The sequence below is a fragment of the Phallusia mammillata genome, chromosome 1, assembly GCF_965637545.1.
Source record: "Phallusia mammillata chromosome 1, kaPhaMamm4.hap1.1, whole genome shotgun sequence".
NCBI classification, from domain to species: Eukaryota; Metazoa; Chordata; class Ascidiacea; order Phlebobranchia; family Ascidiidae; genus Phallusia; species Phallusia mammillata.
This window is the reverse complement of record NC_137252.1, coordinates 27314005-27337239: the sequence shown is the minus strand read 5'-3', so window position 1 is coordinate 27337239 and position 23235 is coordinate 27314005. Positions and strand designations below refer to the sequence as shown.

Genomic DNA, 23235 nt, shown 5'->3' with positions numbered 1-23235 from the left:
AAAATACCTATTATTGTCTTAGTAACTGTTAAGCCTGTGACAGATTTTTTTAGGTAACTGCAATACAAAAGTACTGCTTGGCATGACAATGTTAAACACCGTAAATTCATATGGCTGTGGTATTCGAAAGTACTGGAAGCTCGGGCAAAGTCCACCTTATCGGTATTATGTCGGCAAACATTTAACTTGAGAAGTTAAGCCACGCCTGAGCGAGCATCGATTAAGACATTTAATTTGCACCGTAATGTTATTAACATTGTGCACAGGAACAGATTACTTACAAAAAAAATTAGGGCCTTCTGAATATGATTTATTGACTGCTTAATGTCATAAAATAATAAAATTCCTTGTTTCAATGGCAACACGTGACAAATACAAATCGGGTGATTTCCCTTAGATGAATTTTTATCTTCAATAGTCGACAAGTGTAAAAACATTGAACCTCGCCTATTGTACTTACAATGGCAAAATCATAAACTAAATGTTTGTCAAACCTTTCGAATGCTAGTTTGTTTGTTTTTACTGACAAAAATGAACATGTTTAATAGTGCAAGTCAGGTCATAACACTTGCTTTGGCACTTTGAATACAACTTGCTTTACCACCATGGTTTAAACAATTTTGGGGCAATGAGCACCTTATCACCTGAGTTTGTACTCAAGAAAAGCGGTGAGGCAATTACAGACTTACAGTTCTGGGACTTTAATGACTGTGGAGATTCTAGTAAATACTTACTTTCTGCATGTGGAGGAGCTGGTGGTGTTGATTTATGGAATTTGGACACCAGAAGAACGATTTGCAATATACCACCTGTTGGTGCAGTAACTACCTTGTCAGCTTGTGGACTTAATGACAACAAGTTGGTCACTTTAGATAAAAGTGGAAATCTTACTTTGTCAAATATAACAACAGATGGTTTATCAAGACCTGTTGTTTCACTTGTTATATCAAATGTAGCTTTTTGTAAAGCTACAGTGTTAAAGCAAAAACAATCAAGGCTGATTGTCGGTGTACCAGGAGAGGAAAAATCTTCATTTAATATTTGGGATTTAGAAAATTGTAAAATAATAGCTAGACTAGTGCCACCAAAACATCTAACACTGGGAATGCCTATGACAGCAAAATTGGTGGAAAATAATCGAATACATGCCTGTGTTGGTTATGAAGATGGTTCAATGCTACTATGGGATGTTATGGATTATAACATTTTATCACAAGCTGAAAGAATTTATAATGAACCTGTGATGTGTCTAGATACCTGTGATGAACACTTTTTAGGAGTATGTGGTTCTGCTACAAATGTCATTACAAAATGGTCATTTGGTGATTACTGCAACAAGGAATTTTCCTATGCATACCAGACTTTGAAATCATATGAACTGCCTAACCCTGGTATTGCATCTGTTAAGGTTCGCAGTGATTCCAAAATATTTGCCACTGGTGGCTGGGATTATAAACTACGCATATTTAGCTGGAAGTCTTGCAAACCTTTGGCAGTTTTGGAATACCATAAAGGTACTTTGCAAGCTTTGGCATTTTCTGGGCCTTCAATAAATGGAAAACAACTTCTTGCATGTGGGGCAAATGACACAAAAATTAGTATTTGGGACGTTTATAACAAATAATGCTTTGTTGTTACAACAGTTTTGTGCCAGATAAAAAACAACCCTATACAATACCACCATTGGTGTGATTTTCCAAAAAGTTAATTTGATTTGCATACAAAAAAGTGTGTCTTAGAAAGAAGTCTTTTCAGTTGTAAGTAATGTCATGAGTAACTTTGTTTTGTTGTAAACAAAACAACTGTAAACAAAAAGATACATGTTTCATAGTTAAAATTTCAAATGGATGGTATTATTGTTTCTGCCGTTTAGTACATGTGTTATTATTACCTATTTTAAGTGAATTAGGAAAAAACCTCTGCCACACTTATACAGTACCTTTGTTCACAATTGTTTATAAACAGGTAAAGCAACTGTGCTTCTATCAGTGGTGTTTATGCATCCAAGTACGAAGGGGTAGACTTTAAATGACGTACGTTACAGTTTGAATGCAGAACTTGCCAGACAACTATGATTTTACGTTTATTAGTAATCGTGCAGCCGCCGGAATCAGGTCACATAACAGCCCCAGTAGAATCTTAATGTAAACATTGTGTTAAATCAGTGGTCCTCAAAATTTATATAGTTTTTTCAAAACGGTCTCTTTGTCAGTATTTCGAGGGCTCGCGGTCCTTAAGCCTGAATGTGTATTTCAGAAAAACGAAAGTTGGTTGCAGGATTTTTGCTAGTTATGCAAAATGGCGCTTAATAATAATCCAAAGACAGCTCGTGACATCACAATCGAGACAAAAACAAACAAACATTGCGATTGTGCGCAAACAATTCCATTTTTCTTAGTTGTCATGCAATAAAGGCTATTGTTTAGCAATGGAGACAGTGATTCTTAATTCTACTTTGATTTTAACTGATTTAGTGTCACCAACTGACGCCAAAGAAGATTATAGAAGTACCCCAACCTTTTCGCGGTCCCCCAAAAATCGCCTCACAGACCCCTGGCCTAAAGGACCGCGGACCCGAGTTTGATAACCGCTGTGTTAAATATACTGGGACATCATTTGTCACAAGTTTTTTTGCAACAATTTTAAGTTACGTATACGTATATGATGTAGTTTTCGTAACTTCGGCACTTTAATTCTCATTTTTCGCATCACCGAAGAGCAAACTTAACGTATGGCGGAATTGTTGATGAAAAAAGTCACGTGGACCATGCGTTATCAAGCTTTCTGGAATAATTCGCAGCATAATGCTAGGAACATACTTAGGCTACAACCAGTTACAGTGCAACGAACTTTAAACTATTAGTCACCAGTAGGGAGAAAATCCCTGGAGAATTAAATCCGCAAACAGCTTCGTTGTCACAAACTGATCAGATTTATCATTTGGGGATCAACTGCTATTCTGCTGAATCATTAGCTTTGGGAATACGATTTTTGCTGAATAAGCCAAGGGTGTTTTGATTGTCTGGCGTTCTCCACTGGCCGGTAAATTCTGGATGTAAAGTGTGCGTGGTGTAAAATATTGCCGCAGACACTTATGTCATCAATCACAATTGGCGGAGAGAATGCTGATGACCAGGTTTCAACATAATTACTGGTTGTGTTTGTGGAGAAAGCATATTTGCTTTGCTGAGAAAGAACTTAGTGACCCATTACTGAGATTAGGATACACCTGGTTTTACAGTGAAATCACACTATCCCTGTGGTATCAACTTGTCATGTCAGCAAATGCAGCCTTTTTCGGTATCAAGTGACTTCGGTGAGATTTGCGGTTCCAGTGCCGTCTTTATGAGTCACAGGTAAAGGGATTTTCTCATTCATTAACATTGCGGAAGTCCTGGCCTATAAAACCCTGATCGCCAAACGGTCAATATTATGTTTTACTTTTTCTATGCTACTGTGCAGACGTTCGAGGTTGGCCGCTTGGTTGATTTTGCAACCAAATCTTATTGGGTTTCGGTCGACTGCTATTGCATGACGGCCTGACAGACAAAGAAATGCAGCAATGATCAGGGTCCCGTATCATTTTGTTTTGCCGTTGCGCTTAGTGCAAAGCAATTTTACTTGAAACTAAGGGGGCGATAAAAAAGTAATGCTAGAAACAACTAAGAATTGTTTTTTATGTGTTGTTTTGTATTTCAGCTCAATAAGTAAACATGCGATTCACCAAGCTACTGGCAGTGGTTGTCCTGCTGCTAGTTGTAGTTAGTCTGTGCGAAAGTGGCAGAGGAGGTCGGCGTCTACAAGCAGGCAGACCCAGGCGCCGGCGTCCAAATCGTTTGAGAGGTACATGGCGTCCCCGCGATTTCCAGAGGGTCAAAAGACTGCGCCTCAATAAATTGGGCCCGGCCGGAGAGGGACCTTACACCAGCGTGCATTTAGCGCCACCTCCACAGAACTTAGAGATTCCCTCCGGAGGTATTCCGGGAGCCCAGCCTTCTTACATTAGGCAACAACGTTCGCAGCTTTCAGCAAACTTTGGCAATAACCCAGTGCCCCCATCTAATGTCCCACCAAGTCTGCATTCAACCGACGTGCCTCCTGATCCTAATCTCGGAAGGCCGATTGCCGATGGAATACACCAACTCACCCAGTCCCAAAAGGAAGATATTGCTCTGGTAAACAGTGTTGAATGTGGTAAAAATAACATACATTTCCATGCTAAAACCCAAATCAAACAAAGTTTTGAGTAATTTTAGCTCATAGTTCGAAGTCATACTGGATTAACTAGCAAAAACAAGAAACTTTGGCCAAAAGATATAAGTTGTGATCGTGGTTGCTTATTGGTGTTATTTGTTTGCAGCAATTTTTGTTCAACTTTAACTACACAACTGAGGGTTCGCTGGTGACCAAAGCAGAGTTAGTTACGCAGTTTCAACGCAATTACGGCCTGGAAGAAACAGGTAACTCGCAGCTAATATTAACTTGACGTATCAGCATGTGTTGTTTACAGTTTTTACTGCTGGACAGTGCTCTAATTATAGGTACATGGTAATATAGTTAACATAAATATGACTATTGACCAAGAAACTTTTTGAGACAGTCGCTAAATAAACACAGAATTTGGTAGCAACAACAGTGGGTTCACAATTTTACACATTGCATTTGCAGGTGAGCTCGATGACAGGACAGTTGCCATGATGCTCAAGCCTCGATGTGGCTATCCTGATCAGCCCGCTGCGTATCGACTTTTTCCGAACAGAGAACACTGGACCGAAAGCACTGTAACTTACAAGTGAGACCACTAACTCGTTTTGCTGTAAAGCTTAGAAATAAAAATGATAGAAAAACAAATTCGAAATTACCTTTGGTGGAAAATAAATAAGAGCCCGTCAAAAAAACAGACCATAAAATATAAGATGCAAATATGGTTGTTTATGGGGATTTATACACTGTTTGGGTTTTACGTAATGTAACCTAGCTATTCTCAATTGGTTGTCCATGATGACTTTTAGGTGGTCCACAGGATGTTTAAAATTAATATATTTCAGGGTTAGATGTCAAATAAATTAAACTTACTCGAAATTTAGTTGAAAGAAATACATTGTAGGCCAAAATGTTTGACGTGTATACGATCTTTAATCTCACTCAAAAATGGGTGATCCACGATAGCCTATATTTTTAATTTGACTGATGGCCCATGGCTTGAATCGAGTTGAGAACCGCTGACTTAATGCATTCTTCTGCATCAAGACAGTGATCCGTAGGAAGTTCTGACTTAAGAATAATATTCCAACATGCGTATTAGGGACGATAGCTAATGTATTTAACTCCAAACAAGCTTCGTTGGTCGCAAGGACTTTCCAATTACCAATGAATGAGAAATCGTAATTTCCTTTGATTCATGGCCCACAGAATGTCTTGAATGGATGCCATGACGACCGACCTCGGCTGACCACATGCGTCATAAACTTGTGACGTCATAGTTTAAGGGATTCCCAGCGGGGTTTTATGTTTTTCCAAACACCTCGTTTAGGGCCAACTTCCAGAAATGTTTAAAGACATTGACATGTTTGGGGGAACTTTGTTGTAAGTAATTTTGGAAATTTACGTCGGAACTGTAACAAATTCATTTTCCAAATTTCAGGTGATAATTATTTTCCTTTAAATAGTAAGTTACAAAGACATTGTCGTATTTTCGTTGGGCTATGAACAAATTGTTTAGTACATGGCAATGCTCAACGCCTTCTATCATGTTACCCATAAACATCGACAGCCAGTTTTTTTCCGACAATTACTGCAGCTTGATTCCATGTGGAAAAAACTAAAGAAAAGTCGTTTTTTCTCTTTAGAATTCTAAAGATTTTCTCTTTAGAATTTTTGTTGCATTTGTTTTTGCTTGTCAGACAATAGTTAGTCCACAGTGAAATTTGTTTGGTAACCATATGTAAAAAGGTCTTGCAACGCACTCGACAACAACTTTTCGGTGCGACCGCAGAACCCGCAGGAGTTCGTCTCATCTCATGACTCACTGGTGACGCATCACCGTCTCTTGTCACGTGACTGTGCGATTGGTCGTCAACAGATCTCGAATCGTTCGTCGGACAGCTGGCGTGCCACGTACTTGATTGCTGACATTCACACCAATTGCTCTAGTATAGGAAACTTAACATGTTGTTGTTGCGAATTTAATGTCCCATTGTAGGCGTGGCATGGGCGTGGTTTTAATATCGAGTTGTAGGTCGGGTTCCGCTTTTCAGGCCAGGTTTGGTTCAAGTTTTAATATGCCGGACATGTTTCGGGCCTGACTTCACACTCCGTTACTATTTATTCGCATTTTTCACAACTTTCTAGCGCAATATTGGATTTTACGGGTCGCGTTTAGGGCCTAATTTCAGGCCCACTTACAAGTTTGTGCTATACACCAGGTTACTTGGTAACAAACATATGTTTTTGCAGAATTACGGGCTACACTCCAGACATGAGTCCCTGCCTGGTGAGAAACACATTTAAAAGAGCTTTCCGTGTGTGGGAGGAGATAGTTGAACTTGACTTCGTGGAAACAGACCAGAGCAACGCGGACATGATCATATACTTTGGATACGGTACGTTGACCTAATTGGATATTGACTTGATAGATCCACAGCATTATGAAACACAATAGACACCACCTATAACTGTACACGTATGTATATACGACAGATGTGATATTTGCCCAAAACCGAACTTAGGACGATGTTTGATCTCAGCCTCAAACGGCCAAACAGACCAAAAGACACATAGATTTTATGAATATGAAAGGTGGTAAGGTTTCTCCACCGATTTGAATGTAGTCTTGTAAATAGTTTTGCCCGTTTATATCAGTTTATCGCAAGATATTGTAATGTTAAAAGTATTTTCTATTACCACTGCAGGTGAGCATGGCGACGGATATCCCTTTGATCAACAGAACGGTTTGCTTGCCCACGCATTTACAGCAGGGACCACCGCACTCGCTGGAGATACGCATTTTGACGAGGCCGAGTTTTGGACACAGGGAGAAGGAAGAGGTACTTTTTTTCCTAAACATTACTATGTGACAGATTCAATCGTTAAGCCTTAATCTGAATCTGTTCCTTGCGTAATGCTTCGGCTTGTAGGGAAATCACAACTTTTGTTTTTTTTAACAGTGTACACGACCTACTATGGTAACAGCAATGGTGCGGCATGTGTGTTCCCATTCATCTTCGAGAACGTCGAATACACGACTTGTACAACTGCAGGACGAGACGACGGCCTTGCTTGGTGCGCAACTGTGCCAAATTACGACTTGGATCAAAAATTCGGGTTCTGTCCTCACGAAAGTAAGTTTAAGTGCTGCTATTCCAGATTAAAACTCCTTGCGTTAAGTGATAGAGGCTTAAACTAGTTTATAACACCAGTTTAGAAGCAAATACGCTACGCTACAATAGGCTTTGCCACAGTTTTAAAAAAAAATCGTTTGTCTGTGTTAGTTTTAAAAAATCGTTTGTTTGAATGGTTTTGCTGTTCACCGGTCGCAGTTGTGCTGTCCTAAAATTTGCTTTCACCTAAACACCAGCTTCTACTCGAAAAAAGTATAATCTTTGAAAATAATTTTGGAACCACCTGAAAGTTGATGAAATTGCGGCACAAATAAAAATAAGTAAGTCAGGCCCAACCAGTCGGTTTTTATTCAAACTCGAGTCGGACCTATTCCTTTATACCTATAACTCTAATCAACTCCGGCGTCACAGGATTTGTTGCTCTTAGAAACATTAAAATCTATGTGTTTTTGTGCAGCACTATTTACTTATGGAGGCAATGGGAACGGCGATCCTTGTGTTTTTCCCTTTACGTTCCTGGGCAAATCGTACGACAGCTGCACCACAGAGGGAAGGCAGGACGGATACAGGTGGTGTGCAACTACAAGTGACTTCGACGCGGACTCTAAATGGGCATTTTGCCCGGACCGAGGTATGAATGGGTGTGAATTTTACATAAGATGGTTGGAGTTGTCAAGTTGAAAGTAGAGTTTCGTTTCTAAGCAGTAAAATACCACTTGAAGTTATCATTTGAGACTGCAATCACACTACAATATCTTTTTATCGATTATATCGTCGAATCCGGGTGTAAAACTACTGTAAATTTCACAATATACAATTATTTTTAGGTGGCAAAAAAATCAATGCAAAATAGATTGAATCAACAAAATCGCAAAAAAACATTATCTTAACAAAATCGAATTAATAAAATCGCTCAAAAACCCAATGGCCCCATTCTGCACCCTGGCCTGTAGGAATTCACAGCACGTATTAGAGCAAAAATTCCATGCTGGAAACTTGTGATCCGGATAGCCATTGTGCACGTCAGGTCACTAGTGGTTCGCCTCTATTGAACCAAACTATGGAAAGGAAGCTCCACTCTACTAAGGGCACGTTTCTATACATACAATGTTGTTGTTTATTGACACCTGTGGTAGTCAACGTCGAACTCGTATTGTTTTAAAATTTAAAGAAAAATTCAGATTGATTGGCGTCATGTTTTCTGTAGGACGTGGGCTAGATGTTAGTAGAAAGATCTGTATTCCAAATTGGTTTATGCTGTAACTTATATTAAAATTTTGGCCCCAATTAAAACTTTAAATAAATTTTCGGGTTGAAATTGGCCTGTTTACATTTCTGATTAAAAAAAAACAAATTAATGTAGACTTAGTTCATTTGAAACATCAAGTCATTCGTTTCAAAGATTGTAAGAATTTTTTTTTGCTTAACAGCCTCATCGGTTTATTTTTTAAAAACAGTTTACTAAAACAGTTTACCTTTTTATTTTTATTTATAATTGTAGTTGTAAAATTAATTTGTTACGTATTCAGCACAAGGCACCACCGGGGGCAACGCAAACGGGGCTTCATGTCATTTCCCATACATCTTCAACGGCGAGGAATATCTCGACTGCACCACAGTGGGCCGGAGCGACTTTAGGCTTTGGTGTTCAACCACCGCCAACTACGATGTGGACAAGCAATACGGATTCTGCCAGGGAGATGGCTACAGCTTGTTCTTGGTAGCAGCCCACGAATTTGGACATGCTATTGGCCTTGATCATTCCAATCAGGCGTCGGCGCTGATGTACCCATCGTGAGTGTTTTTTTTTTGTAATTTTAGTATAGAAGAGTCATTTCGCATGCCGACGGAAAGAATATAACGTGCTGATAGTTTTAGTTAGCTTTTTCTGATGGGATTTACCAAAACGCGTAGTACATTTATTTGGCTTATAGCAACTGAATTACCTTATTCTGCATACGGTAACGGATTTGGTAACTTTGGTTGCCCAACATTTGACAACATATGATACCTAAATGACGTAAACTGAAGGAACCACATTTTAGATTTATTTTCAGTGCAAACTTAAGAAAATAATATCGCAATGTAAACGCTTTTCCTAGTATTAAATTCAAACGCGAAGATCTATTAAAAATATTTTCCCACCTTGGACAGATACCATTACGAGAAAAACTGGCGTCTTCCTACTGATGATATCAACGGTGCAAGAGCTCTCTACGCACCCAGAAGGTCAACTCTTCCTGTGCTACAACTTGAGCAGTGTGGCGGAGATTTGAGTGAAACAGAAAGTAAGTGTCCAAATATTTCTGTAAACAAAATTATGTTCTGGTATCTGTATACGTTTAGTAACCTAATAGTAACCCAATTCATGTCCAGTTTGTATTATTGCAGAGATATATTACTGATAATCTAAATACAAATAGCATGATAAGAAAGCAGCTTGCAAAATTGCATGACGAAAGTTGACATTACTGTGTTGCGTACCAATCAGCACGCTTACTCTAAATTAACAGCTCGCAGTAAAACTGGCTCTAGTTATTCTAAAGCTCCACATAAGCCCCTTCAATAAAAACAAAAGACACGTACAACTGTACCCCAAAAGTAATAAATATGAATCTTTAGCGCCCACCAGTGGCTCAACAACTACTCCGAGACCTCGACGTACCACAACACCCGCGCCCAGACCCACCACTAGACCCACTGTTGTTGATCGTGGAAACTTATGCGAAGTCACGCATGTTGATGCTCTGCTTTACTTTGGAAGGGAAATATTTGTTTTCTCGGTGGGTTGAAAAAGAATTAGATTTTTTTTAATCGACCGTTTCTATTTACTTTTTGCAGATCTTTTTTATAAGTTATGGCACATATATAATATACAGAATATAGCACAAAAAATACCTAACATTAAAGCTTTTCTTACTTACAAGGTATCGAGCAATGTAACATTTCTTCTTTACACTCTAAAAAAGATAATACATCATGCGGATAAATGTTACGAGAGTTACGAGGAAATATACATCAATCATCCATTTTTGAAATGCGTGGTTCTAGTTTATTTGAAAAAGGCAAACCTAAACGTTTTTGTCGCAATACGCGAAAACCGAGCAGGGCACTAGAACAGGACAATAGGACATACTGCCTTTTGTTGCAAAAAATACAGCGTGCAATTTTCAAATGGAACGCATTTCAAAGAAAATGGGAATTAGTCCTCGTCTGTGTTGCCATCACACCATGTTGAATTTCCCCACATCACACCATGTTGAACTTCGCCACATCACACCATGTTGAATTTCGCCACATCACACCATGTTGAATTTCGCCACATCATACCATGTTGGTTTGTGCAACAAGGATTTAAACAAAAGTATCATATTTTTAACAGGGAACCCAGTTTTGGAGGATGTTTGAAATGACGGGTGTGAAAAATGGTCCTCATTCCATCAATCAAATGTGGCCAGGACTGCCAAGCACCATTGACGCTGTGTACATTAAACCGAACAGCAACAATAAAATAGTGTTTTTCAAAGGTGCGTGGTTAAACTTTCGTTGCACAGAAGTAACGTGTTCAAACAAAACTGTTTTGGGTAAGTAGCAATGGTCATGTTGCTTTGTCGTTACCAGGTCAACGCTATTGGGTTTTCAATGGATTTCAACTTCAGGATGGTTACCCGAAGAAGCTTTCTACTCTGGGATTTCCAAAGTCGGTCCATCGCATCGATGCATCTCTTAACTGGCTGCGCTCTAAGAACAGAAGACGAACGTACTTTTTTGTGGGCGACCAGTACTACAGGTAAATAAGAGACAATATCTGCATTTTAAGCTGTTTTTGTCTGATGAGTCAGATATATTCTTTGAAGGTAATTAATATATTTTTTTATGTATATTGGTCATTGTGTCTTTGTTATTCTTTGATGTTTGTGGTAACCTCCATCACATTGGTCGGCAACCATCGGTCCGCGAGGGGTGTGTTACCGCGCCGCATAAAACTTGCTCAAGGTTCACATTGAATTAAAGTTGTAATAACTGTAATTAGAATTTAGTGCTGAACACCGGTTTAAAAGGTCGGTCCGTGATAAAAATTTCGGTTTCATACCGGTCCGCAGTGCAGAAAAGGTTGCCGACCGCTGCACTATCATATTAGTTTTTGGCCTTTGTTTCCCTGAATCGTCATGAACGACTGTTGTCTGGTTACAGATATAACGAGGAAAGAAATAAAATGGACGCTGGATACCCGAAGTCGCTGTCGACTTGGTCTGGTCTGCCACAAAACATCGAAGCTACAATGGAGGATCCCAACAAAAAGAGTAAGTTAACTATTGGAAAGTGTACGTTGCAATCAGCAGTTTAATGTAAAGACAAGTACTAGTAATACTTGTAAATTCATGAAACAAATGTTTGCAAACATGCTGGTGAAACATCTTCTTAATATTAAATGAAATCGAAAAAAATGCTTCAGGGAAGGGTCTACCTGTAAATAAAACAAAGTTTTGTTTTTATGTAACTAACATCGTACATTAATGTAAATATTACCCCTTTGCAGCATCTTATGCTAATCAATTCGTAATGTATACGTAAATCTCGTTTACCATTTGCTTTATGTGTGTGTAGAAATTTCCATGTTCGTGCAAGGCGGAAGGGTTTACATGCTAAACAACTACAAGGTCCAGGTGGCAGAGATCGAAGAGCTGCCAGTATGGCTTGGTTGCAGAGAACGTAGCCCAGGCGCCTTGCCTCTGGTATCAAACCCAGAAAGGCGGGGCCGACAAAGGGCGGATCCTTGATTCAGCTATCACCTGTTGAATTCTCATCTATAGCTTTTGTCAGTATGGGTCGCCCTTTTTTCATCCATCGCTCCTTTTTGCTGAATATTGCTCAACGCAGCGTATGTGTACATGCCAGTGTTTGCTTTCCATGTCGCCACAGCAGAAGCCGAACCCGTATTTAAATCCACTAGGGTAGTCTGTACAAGGTTCACTCTTAGACTTGCGCCGTTTTGCTGAAATTGTAAATCTTCTGTGGTGTGCTTTTTTGCTGACTGGTTGGGAATTGCGCGCCAGGTTCTACAAACTGCTTTTTGCGCTGCTTAGTTGGTATTGCTGTGTAAGGGTGGCACGTGTGGTAAAAATTAACCATCACCTTTTCAAAAACTTTTGATGAACTTACGAAGGGCGAGGTTGCTGAAAAACATGTATTCTTTTTTTAATAACATTTTTATGTTCAGTTTGTTTCAAAATATCCTCTTCAAGCTTTTGAACTATATTAACTATATCATACGATTATTCGACTTGTGTAAATAAATCGAAACAAAACCTTGTTTTTATTCTGATAGCTTCAAAATGAAAACATAGCCAGAGCAATAGTTCATCATTGTTTCGAGGTGTGCAATGTTTCGATCAATAAGCAGCTAGTGACAATTGATCGGTTGTATGAGCTTACATAGCCACCTTACGGCACTCAAATCTCTTGTCACCAGGTGCACTGATGAGACCTTATATATAGCTCGATGCTATTATAATAATTGCATAGTTTAAACATCGTTTAACATAGTTAATACCAATATCTTCACAGAACTTCCTTAAAGAAATGTTTGAGAAAAGTTTTAGGCCTAATACAGAAACCTGGATTATCGCTAAGCCTCGGATTTTTTACGTCACGGTCTGTTGATCCGTGGGCATAAACTTGGCTCAGCGCGTGAGCCTGGCTTAACAGTGATCCGCGGATCAAGATTTCGGAAAATTTGGCGTCGGTGATGCGTGACAGACCGAATCCTAGGTTTGGCTGAGCCGAGCCTGATCCGAGTTTCTGCAGACCGCTGAGCCGGACCTACGACCTGGGATCGACTGAGCCTCGATTGGCGCTAAGCCGTGACTTGGAGTAAGCCAGATTTTGGCCCCTAATTACCGATCAGGGTGCAAATTGTACGTTTTCGTATGGGACCAGTTCGTTAAACAAAATACTGCAAAATAGCATTTGGTGTTGCGGTTCTACCCCCATTCAATGAAATAACGACTGCCTGGTGGTTACAATAATCACCAGACCTCAACCATCATCAGGAAGCTAAGTTGATTGGAGGCATAGCTTGTTTTGCACCTATTAGATGCTTCAACCTGCGGGTGATAGTTGTCAATGACAATCGCTTGGTGTTTCATATTTTAGCCAACATAACTTATCGATTCCATGCAACTCGGTGCCTCTCCATCCCGGCTTCAATCGGTTGTTTACCGATCACTCGTTTTGCCAGCTGACAAGGCAGGATGTCATGTCCTTTGCCGAAGGCTCGGTTTGCTCGGATAAGAACAAAACGTTTAGACTTGCCGTAGTTAAACAAAAACCATATGCATTATCAAAACGGATAACTAACGCATATTTTCTCGTAACTCTCGTAACGTTTTATGCGCATTTTTATTCGCTTTTTAGTGTGTTTCAAAGAAACCAACCACGCCAGCCAGCGAGATGATATGAACACCTCGCCCTGGCTGCGTGGGGGCAGATGTTTTATGTTTAGGCTTAAGACTGGTTGTATTAGAACTGGGGCAGGAACTTGGCCGAATGGTCTGGCGCGCCTGACCCACATAAAGACAAAAAGAAAACCTTGATCGGGATTCGTCCCCGGGAGTGTCCTGGGTTCGAACCCCGTGAAAACAAAAAATAACTGTAATATAGACTAACAGATCACTAATCCTTTGTTAAAGCCCTGTATTTGCATAATCTTTGATGTGTTGTTAATATTTTGGACTGTTGTCACATTATGTATGTAATCAGATAACTTGCCATTTTTGCCCTGTGTGTTATATCGTATCTTATGTATTAAAATTAGATGTTGATGTGTAAAAGGTTATATGCATTTAGAGGTAAAGCCCTGCTAAATAGTTTAACTCTCATTTAAACTGAAATTAGCACACAAAGATCTATAATCGTTAGAGTGAATTCACACTTGACTGAGTATAAATCAAAAGACTTAATCTTTGTTAATATAAATCATATTTTAGTTTGTGACGCTAGTTTAGAATTGAGATAGATATTGAGATCTTAATAGGCTAACTAGAAACGTTACACGTGTTAGAACCAAGTTTTGTTTATCGTCACCTACGAGTTAGAATGTCAGTAGCTGGTAGTTAACGTGTAGTAAAGACAGGCTCTCATGTTGAAACAAAACACATTTGTTTCAACAATAAGTTGTGTTGTTTAATGGCAAATCAGTAACACTTAAAGTTAAGGCATAAACAGTCTAGCTGCGGTAGTTTAGTGACATGTTTATAAGTTGCTTTGCTGTATAGTGTGTATTCTTACAAGAACATTAGTAAATTTTCTTTTTCTTTGATTGCCAGAACAAAACTTTCCTGAGTAACCGTTTATAACAATTGAGTAAATGAGACGAATTTTCACGGTCAGGATATAGGCTCAAACGCATGGAATAGTAAACCCGGTCCCAGCCTAAAGTCCGCTGTACAAGTTATATTTATCTTGTCTTGTATGCAAAAACATGTAACGTTTTTGTGTGTTTGCTTTCATTCTTGTTGACTTGTTTGTTTTCAAATGAAATGTAGACAAACTTACGGACTGTACACAAAACAGGGTTGTCAAATTTTATCGATTGCCGTATGAGCAACTATAGCACTCTCTTCGACACACGTAGTATTAACCTTTGTTGCGCATAAGTCAGGAGCAAATAAATCAACAAATATATACCCCACTATCTTACATAAAAAATGTTAAAATGAGCCCAGTTTTGGCAACGCCAACAACTTTCTCAATGTGATTCAATATAGTTACGTGGTTTAGGCCGTTGCTACGTTGTATTATTCTTTATGTGCTGATCTAGCAGTTTTAGCCAAATATAGTTTGACTAGCTCTCTTTAGTGTGCTTTGCGCCGAGCAAGGTTTTTATCGCAAGTACGAATTGCAAATTCTGGAGGCGTGTTGACAAATCAAATATTTAAACTTTCCGTGGATATTTGAACTTATCTTTGCATAGCCTGGGGTGAAATCTCATGTGACCATAAAAAAGACTGAACGATATTGGGCCAAATGAGGCACACATCGTCACACTATAAACTTGAATTTGACCCAGGCTCGTAAAGGAAACGGATAAAAAGGTTAAGACTGAGTGAGAACGTAAACGTTGGGACAAGTTTATTCAGTCAGTCGGAGCAATTTATAGAATCTGTTTTAGCAGGAACTTTAAATGTTACGAGGATTTAATGTTTGCGGAGGTAAATCAGGAATGGAAAAGGCACAGTAATGAACCAAATGCATTTTGCAGTGATGCCCGAGCAGTAAAATGATTTTTATACGGGTTTTTCAATAATAGAAAATATATGTAATCCGCCATAACAAATAGCATCCCTGACTTGCGCCTTGCAGCGAAACAAAAGTTTATCAACTTGCCCTCTTACCTCTTTATAGGCTAACTTCGGCTTATAGGCTGTAGTGTGGATACAACGCCTGCGGTTGGCAATGTTTGCACAAGTGCCACAATTGGGTCTCTGTTTCTCGAAATCGCATGAAAAAGTACATGATCGATGCGGTTTAATCCAGTTTAATCCGGTCTGGCAGCTAAAAGAGAATTCAACACTTTAGGGTAGATCGACTCGGCCAAAATAACAGCAGGTGTTAATTTTCGTTCAGTCAGACGGGCGCGTGGATCGTGACGAAAAAAGCTATGCGTCGTTTGCCTACAAAGGGCCGCGCAAGAGGTTGTACTGAATACGTTCGCAAAATAGCTAAAACGGTTTTACTTGCTGTACATGCGCTGCCATTTTAGGAAAATTCCTTTAATGAATGTAGACTTTAGTTAATTTTTCAAGTATAGGGGTTCGATTTATGATAAGAAGCTTCTAGAAAATCATAAATGTGACTTGTTGCACGATCTTTAGTTGCAAATCGCTCTCTTAGCGTTAACGTGTTAGTACAGTGAAGTTTTCAAGAGTTTTGAACAACTGCCCGGAGATGTTGTTTTAGAGGCTTTTTGTGTTGGACAGGCATTTGTTGCATTAGCGATTCTATTGACAAGCTTTTGCGAAATTTCCATTGCAGGTTTTGAAACAAGTGCTAGGCTTGTGAAATCAGTATGATTTAGTTAAGGTTTATATTAAGGTTTAAGTGTAGTAAGTTTTGCAATGAATTCATATTTTTGCAAAGTCCAACAATAGCGAGATGAATGCCAGGTTTGAACAACATATCCTACAAGAATGACTTGATGTACTGTGCTTGAGGCAATTTATTAGCCTAATGACTATTTTCCCAATTAATTAGATGTTTCGTTGCCAAACGTGATAGCCCAGGTAAACTTTTTCAATGTGTTATCCCCGTGTCAAGTTTGATAGTGTCTGTGTTATCTTCGGGTTATGTTTGGATATCGAGTTTTGGCTTTTTCGCCGATGTTTCATAGAAAATTCGCGATTATATGCTTGGATTATAGGTAGCAAATCAAGTATTTTTTGAGAACTAGATTTTCAATGAAAACTACGCGTAAATCACCCTTGAGTTTTGCTCGGACAGTTAGAACCATTACCGAACAACATTGATAATTGTAGCCTAAACATATAATAAGAAAATGAGTATAAACCTCGGATATTTTAAAGACTTTTTGAAAAGTAACATTTAAATTAAATGTGTGGTTTGCACTGTAAGCTGGCGTCCCAAGGCTGGATTGTGTATCAGGCGAATATTGTGATCGAATCCAGAAAATGAGTGTAAACCACTTGTGCTATTTGGCCAATTGTTGTTTCGTTCCTGGTAAAATTGTTGCAGCGAAAACTGATTTATTCGCTCAGTTAAAATTTGTTTGCCGTTGGTCGTGGAAGTATTAAAGTATTAATCTACAAGGGAGCGCGTGCTTAAAACGCAACGCTATTCAAATAACGGTGTTACCACATCGCCAAATTAAGTTTTGCATCACTTCCTTTATTACATTATAACCTCTTCTGTGACGAAACAATTCATAATATACACGTAACAGTGAAATTGGAAGGTTGTTGTTTACAAGTTATAATGATTGGTTCATTTGCTGTAAAACGTGGCAGATTAAGGTGTCTTTACTGTTGGTTTAGTTAAATTCGTAGAGCTGTATTTTTAGTGACAGATATGGCTCAAATTAAGTGTTGTTGTGTCGACTGACCTTCTGCAAGAAAGCAGTGTTTCCTGTAATTGCGGGTAAGTGTTTTATTCCTACTTATGACGAAAAAATATTTGATTTATACACATGTGACTGGTGGCAAAATGTACTTTTCAGCTGTGCTTGACTGTTGCATCTTTTGATGGACTTGCAACTACAACGTGTGCCGCACTTTTTGACCCGAAGGCAAAATAGTTGGTGAGTGGGTGATTGGCATTTCTTATGCGTTAGCGCAGTTTAATGTGTTTTGTTTACTTGTTTAGAAAACCGTTTCATTCCATGTTCAATTACTGAAGCTGTTTTCGCCATTGCTTACACCGATTGAGTACGACCATTGAATGTTTCGCAATTAATGTGTTTCACTAATGACTTATACTGTATGTAGTTTACAGAAAAGCCGTTGCCGTCGTATAATAAATGGTAAAATGACCAAATATCTACTTTTTGTTGATGTGAGCTAGTACAGCCATGAAACGTCAATATTTAGGATGATTAATCTACGGTTTATCCTAATTTATGCATGGGTTTCTAGCGATTCGTTCAGGATGTTCAAACCTGGATCATCAATAAAAATCATACTTGAAATTTTCCTTGAAAGTGTTACCTTTCGTGTCATAACACAAAGATAAATCCCGGGAGTACGAAAGTAATGCAAGTGTGAAACAAAACAAGTTCGTTGATATCTCAAACATGACAAGGGGATAATTTTCCACCTGGGAGGGCTCAAGGCGAATCGCGGAACCAAGGAAGTAATTGTTTTTTTTTCCGCAGCAATGACGAAGCAAACGTCACAACAAAAAGAACAGCTTCGGGTTGGCGAAAAAAAAGTTAAGTCATTGTAACCGGACTTTTCTCTTTTGCGAGTCACGGTAAACACCATTGTTATAACAAAGTGCTGCGCCATATTGAGCATCATGATCAGGGTTAAGAAAATCAGATCAAAACTGGAAATACGAAAGCTAATTACAAGCGATTAAGTTGTTGGTCCGGTTTGATTGTCTAGCAATCAGTTCTTGACACACAAAAGAAGTGGGCGCAGCGTGAAAACGTGATTTTGACTGTACAGAATAAGTGCTGTCAGTCAGTGAAAGTAAAGCAAAAAGCCAGTTAAAATTTATATTGACTGACAGAATGTTCGATTTGCAGTTTGTACACAGCATTAAGTGTGAATTGTTATTTAGACTAAAGATTAAACTTGTTTAGGACAAAATTCAAACCTTACTGTAAAAAGTAAACTTTCTTTAGCGAGAACGTTGATGTATTACAAAATACATTTTTGTTAACATTTAATGTTGTAATGATTTTTTAAAACTTGAATTTTCATTTTTTGCCTCATTTTACAAACTTTGCTATTATTTCACACAGTCACCATATAGTTAACGCGCATCCTTAGTATACTACAAAAAATCGTGCAATGGACGTCGACTGTCAAGAATACATCACAAGCTGGAACCGTATGTACAACGAGCACGTCACAGTAGACGACGCATGCGCAGTGGTGACCAATTATGACGAGTACGCTAAGATTTACGAGAGGGATTGCTCGACCCTTAAGTTCAGCCTACCCAACGCCGTCACCCAACTTCTAAAAGAGAACATGCCCAAATCAGTGTTTGAAAGTGAAACTGTGGCACTTCTCGACGTGGCGGCTGGTAGGTATTTCTGTTAAACAGCGTGCTTAACACGAAACGCAGAGCACCCAACTAACTCGATTCGACAAGTTCGTAAACATTATACCAATAAGTCAGGCCTGCGTTTCAGTTTTTTGAGTCAAGACTTTACAGTTAGACGAAATCACCATGACATCACATGTTTCGATAGTAATATTTTACCCAACATGATTTAAATCAATTCCAAACATGCCCTTCCAATTGTTTGAAAACCATTGAAAACCAAGGAGTGATAACAATTGACATATAAAACTGGGGTTATCTCTCCGGTTTAAAACTACTATATTTCTGATGCGTATTCCCAACAGTTGTAAACGCGCCTGGAATTGGAGCCTGAACCCGGCCCGAACCCGAAAGCACAAACAATCGATCTTAAACAAGGCGTTTTAGGGCTGTTTGATACTAGGTCAGGTTCATAAACTAGTTACTTATCTAGTTAATTTTTTGCACAAAAATGCTGACACGGAGTGTGAAGTCAGGCCCATTTTTTGGAGAAACTTACAACTCTGGTACGCCCAGTGTTTTTGTACCTTTAACAACTATGCTTTTCCCAGGCACCGGATTGATGGGAGAGAGTCTGCGTCGTGCCGGTTTCAATGGATTCATCGATGGAGTTGACGGAAGTCAGGAAATGATGAACAAAGCGCAAGCGAAATGCATCTACAGGTAAAAAATGTTGGTTGTAAAACTATGCATAACAAGCATGTTTAATTTTCTTAAAAATTGGTTGTGGCACGCCGCAAAGGAACAAAATTACTATAATTTACTTGATGCTGTTTTTTACCCAAACTTTACAGGAAACTTAACAAGGTTTTTCTCGCACCCGATACGCCTATGCCGGTTCCCAACGAGCATTATGACGTATTGACATGCATCGCTGCACTCTCGCAGGGTCACGTTAAACCGGAATTGCTTACGGTAAATTCACACTGCACTGACACTGTTCACAAAATGCATGACTTAATACGGGGTTGGTGAGACCGATCACTACCACAACACAAACGTATTTCGCTTTGTGTGACAAGTTATGAACAAACGCCATATGCTGCTGACATCCTTATCGGAATGGCTCAACGACACACATGTATTGCTATGCCAGTCTGAAAACTTGAAACGCACACACAAAACAAAATACGCGAGCTTCATAACTTGCCTGCGGTGGTTCTTAGTTTATTTTTTATTTGTTTGTTATGGATCGCCTATAACTATTTTGGTTAAAAATTACTGCAACAACGAACATATCTCATAATGTAGCGTTGAATTTAGGACTTTTTGTTTAACGAAGGTGCAAATCAACGAAAAATTTTAACCTTGGTATAGTTCACAATTAAAGAAAACCATAGTCTAAATGAGGATCTTGTAAAATACGATTCACGAAACTTATTTTAACGAGCGATCTTTTGTGCTACAAGTTTCAATGAGAAAATATACACCGCTGAAAACCACTGAGCAGACGGAATTAGGACTTTATCTACATGTTTTCGGTTAAAGCATTATTTCCTTTCGGCGATGGCGCCCATTACTCTCAACCACATTCCAGCATTCACACAAACATTTTCTAACCAATTTTATATTTGAAGGAATTTGCCCGTGTGACCAAGTCGGGAGGCCTGATCGTTTTCACAGTAAGGAACAACCTAACCAACCAGAAGTATATTGAAACCTTGAACTCCATCGTGCAGTACTTGGAAGGAGACGGTACATGGGAAAAAGTGAAATGCTTTTCAACCGAACAATATGGCATTGATCTGGCCTCTGGGCCTTCACAGAAAAAGTCACCAATGTATTCGTTGGTTTATTGCTACCGTAAACTCTAGTGACAGGCGTAATAGATATTGGTACAGCCATCACGTTCAAGAAAAAGTTTCATACTATTAATTAGCGCTTTGCTTTATTTGCACATAAATGCACCACTAACGCTTATAAAATAGGTAGACCTCGGCCCAACGTCTTATACAGGCTTTGTTGTTTGCTGTAAATTTTTTCGCCTCATGGTTAAGTATTACAAGCAATGTCAAAATAGCAATTACAGAACGTACTTTTCGATTGAACTTTTTTCTTTAAAGTTGTTTTTCGTCCAAGAACTTTCCGGTTGCTTCAATATTGTGGACAGTATCCAATATCACGATGTTTATATGCTTAAAACGTGAAGGTGGCATAATTAGGTGGTGGGCAGGGTTATTTGTGGCTAAAGCAAGGTGGATGGCAAAACATTTTATCAATTACCTTACAATGAACTGCTTTGGTGACCGATGCTTTGGTATTATGTTACTGCTATCTTTGGCCTTAAAGTTATGTTTGAAAATTTCCTTTAATAAACGCGTTTATTGCTTGCTGAAACGTTCTTACTTTATGCGGCATGGAAAAACTATCGTGACACTTTCAAGTAGATTGGCAATCAAAAAAGAAGTTGGACAAAAAAGTGGTAAAACGGCTTTGGTCATCGAGTCGTTGTTGCTGAACAGCGACATCTAGTGCATATATCTAAGGTCAAAATGTGGGTAGAGCTACTAACACTGAACTTTGGCTTGCGCCCGGTCTGGGAATTTCTGGTAGGTGGCGCAACGAAGCATAGGCGTTTATGGTGCTGACTCCGCAATTTGGGTTTATGGTAAGTATGATTGCTGAGTGAGCACCATAAACGCCTATGCTCCATTGCGCCACTTACCAAACCGGCCGCAAGCCAAAGTTCAGTGTTAGTAGTTCTACCCAAAATGTGACAACATTTAATAAGTTACTTGACTAATATTCAGGTTAAATGTCAGTATGTTATCTTTAACGTCGCTCACTAAACGTAAGCTCTGTTTTACATTAACCTTGCACACAGAAACACTTAACATTCTTGTATGACAAAGACAGTTTCTTGCAATTAAAACTTAAAAACATAAGCTTTAAACGGATAGGCCTTACCTTGCCAGTCAGTAGTTGATAAAATATGCATGTGTCTGAACGCACTTTTTAGACATGTGCTGGTAACCGATTTCCATCAGGACAAGAATAACTGTTTTCCACATGGTTACGTTACACAGGGTCATCTCTAAACAACCAAACAACTTAACTGGTTAACTTGAACACAGTTGAATGTGCAAAATGTCTTTAGGGCAACAATCATTAAGCGTGTTGCTTGCAGCAAAACAATTATTTCAGGCAAGTCAAGCTTCAAAAGGTTTAGAGTAATTAGAAGGTGTGCAAAGCAGCAGCGTTCAAATCGGTAGAGACAGTTATTCGGCAACTATACCAATGGTTTGTTGTGTAAAGTATAATAAAAAACCTAAAATCCAACTAGTGATTCAATACAAACCAAAGACAAAAAGTCATTTGTTTTAACCAGTTATGACAGAATATAGTTGACTGGATAACATGAGACCTTTTACACATAGTCAGTGTCGAAACCAGCATACACTCTGTAAGTGTTATAATACATCTCATTTAGTTGCAAAGTGTAATAATTTTCCCAACCAACGGTTCAAAGCAATCAATATAAGACCTGACAGACAACAACAAACAAAACCACCCAACCCAGAACCCACACAGTTGTATTTGTTTTTAAACTGTCCCTCTACAAAACAAAGCTTATAATCAATGAAGCGTGAAATGTTACCTGAAAACCATAAAAATCGCAGACAAGAGAAAATAATGTCATGATTTTAAAATATATATAATTTAATTACTTAAGCATTGTCAACATTTCCGTATTTAGTACCTTTAAATGTTACCATTTCCGGCTAACCGATTTGAGCCATTCCGAATTTATTATCTTTAGCGATTAAAGAAGTATTATTTTTATTGAAAATAGATATGTTGGCGCAAATAAGTAAACAAACACAAATCACAAAGGTGGTTTATGTGGGAAGTACCAATATAACCGGCAATGTATTGTCTACCTCTGACTAACATTACAATCAACATGCACTGCACGATTTCAGGGTCTTATGACATCCTGGAATAGAAAGCAAGATACGCGCTACCTTAATTGGCATCACAAGGAAACACGCTGGACTATGTATGAATCAACCGCAAAGTGTTTGTTTATTTCAGGCCTCACAGTTGACGTAAAACAATCCTAACTTGGTGAACAAACTACAAAGAAAATCCTGTGACGTTTTGT

At 38.8% G+C, this 23235-nt stretch overlaps 3 protein-coding genes across 3 annotated transcripts; all 3 read left to right on the top strand.

Annotated features, from left to right (window-relative positions):
- The first annotated feature begins 33 nt into the window (after positions 1 to 33).
- LOC145216837 (guanine nucleotide-binding protein subunit beta-like protein 1) lies at positions 34 to 1979 on the top strand. Its single transcript, XM_080084530.1, has one exon. The coding sequence runs from the start codon at positions 629 to 631 to the stop codon at positions 1622 to 1624; it is 996 nt and encodes a 331-aa protein (XP_079940656.1). The 5' UTR covers positions 34 to 628; the 3' UTR covers positions 1625 to 1979.
- A 1141-nt stretch (positions 1980 to 3120) lies between these two features.
- Positions 3121 to 12654, top strand: LOC145216772 (72 kDa type IV collagenase-like). The gene is made up of 15 exons (XM_080084525.1): positions 3121 to 3356; positions 3700 to 4175; positions 4361 to 4460; positions 4669 to 4792; positions 6457 to 6602; positions 6912 to 7046; positions 7167 to 7340; positions 7798 to 7971; positions 8870 to 9134; positions 9495 to 9628; positions 9963 to 10123; positions 10723 to 10867; positions 10962 to 11130; positions 11535 to 11644; positions 11949 to 12654. Exons 2-15 carry the CDS (start codon positions 3714 to 3716, stop codon positions 12119 to 12121), a joined length of 2472 nt encoding a protein of 823 aa, XP_079940651.1. The 5' UTR covers positions 3121 to 3356; positions 3700 to 3713; the 3' UTR covers positions 12122 to 12654.
- Positions 12655 to 18747: 6093 nt separating this feature from the next.
- LOC145216853 (methyltransferase-like protein 27) lies at positions 18748 to 21467 on the top strand. Its single transcript, XM_080084531.1, has 4 exons — positions 18748 to 19109; positions 19682 to 19793; positions 19925 to 20045; positions 20708 to 21467. Exons 1-4 carry the CDS (start codon positions 18872 to 18874, stop codon positions 20942 to 20944), a joined length of 708 nt encoding a protein of 235 aa, XP_079940657.1. The 5' UTR covers positions 18748 to 18871; the 3' UTR covers positions 20945 to 21467.
- The last annotated feature ends 1768 nt before the right edge of the window (positions 21468 to 23235 follow it).

Bases quoted from the DNA above. Each gene is read 5' to 3' on its own strand.
- LOC145216837 (XM_080084530.1), top strand. From the start codon at position 629: ATGAGCACCTTATCACCTGAGTTTGTACTCAAGAAAAGCGGTGAGGCA.
- LOC145216772 (XM_080084525.1), top strand. From the start codon at position 3,714: ATGCGATTCACCAAGCTACTGGCAGTGGTTGTCCTGCTGCTAGTTGTA. The intron at 10,124-10,722 runs GTGGGTTGAAAA...TATTTTTAACAG, and splicing joins GGGAAATATTTGTTTTCTCG to GGAACCCAGTTTTGGAGGAT. The intron at 10,868-10,961 runs GTGCGTGGTTAA...TGTCGTTACCAG, and splicing joins TAAAATAGTGTTTTTCAAAG to GTCAACGCTATTGGGTTTTC.
- LOC145216853 (XM_080084531.1), top strand. From the start codon at position 18,872: ATGGACGTCGACTGTCAAGAATACATCACAAGCTGGAACCGTATGTAC. The intron at 19,110-19,681 runs GTAGGTATTTCT...TGCTTTTCCCAG, and splicing joins ACTTCTCGACGTGGCGGCTG to GCACCGGATTGATGGGAGAG. The intron at 20,046-20,707 runs GTAAATTCACAC...TTATATTTGAAG, and splicing joins TTAAACCGGAATTGCTTACG to GAATTTGCCCGTGTGACCAA.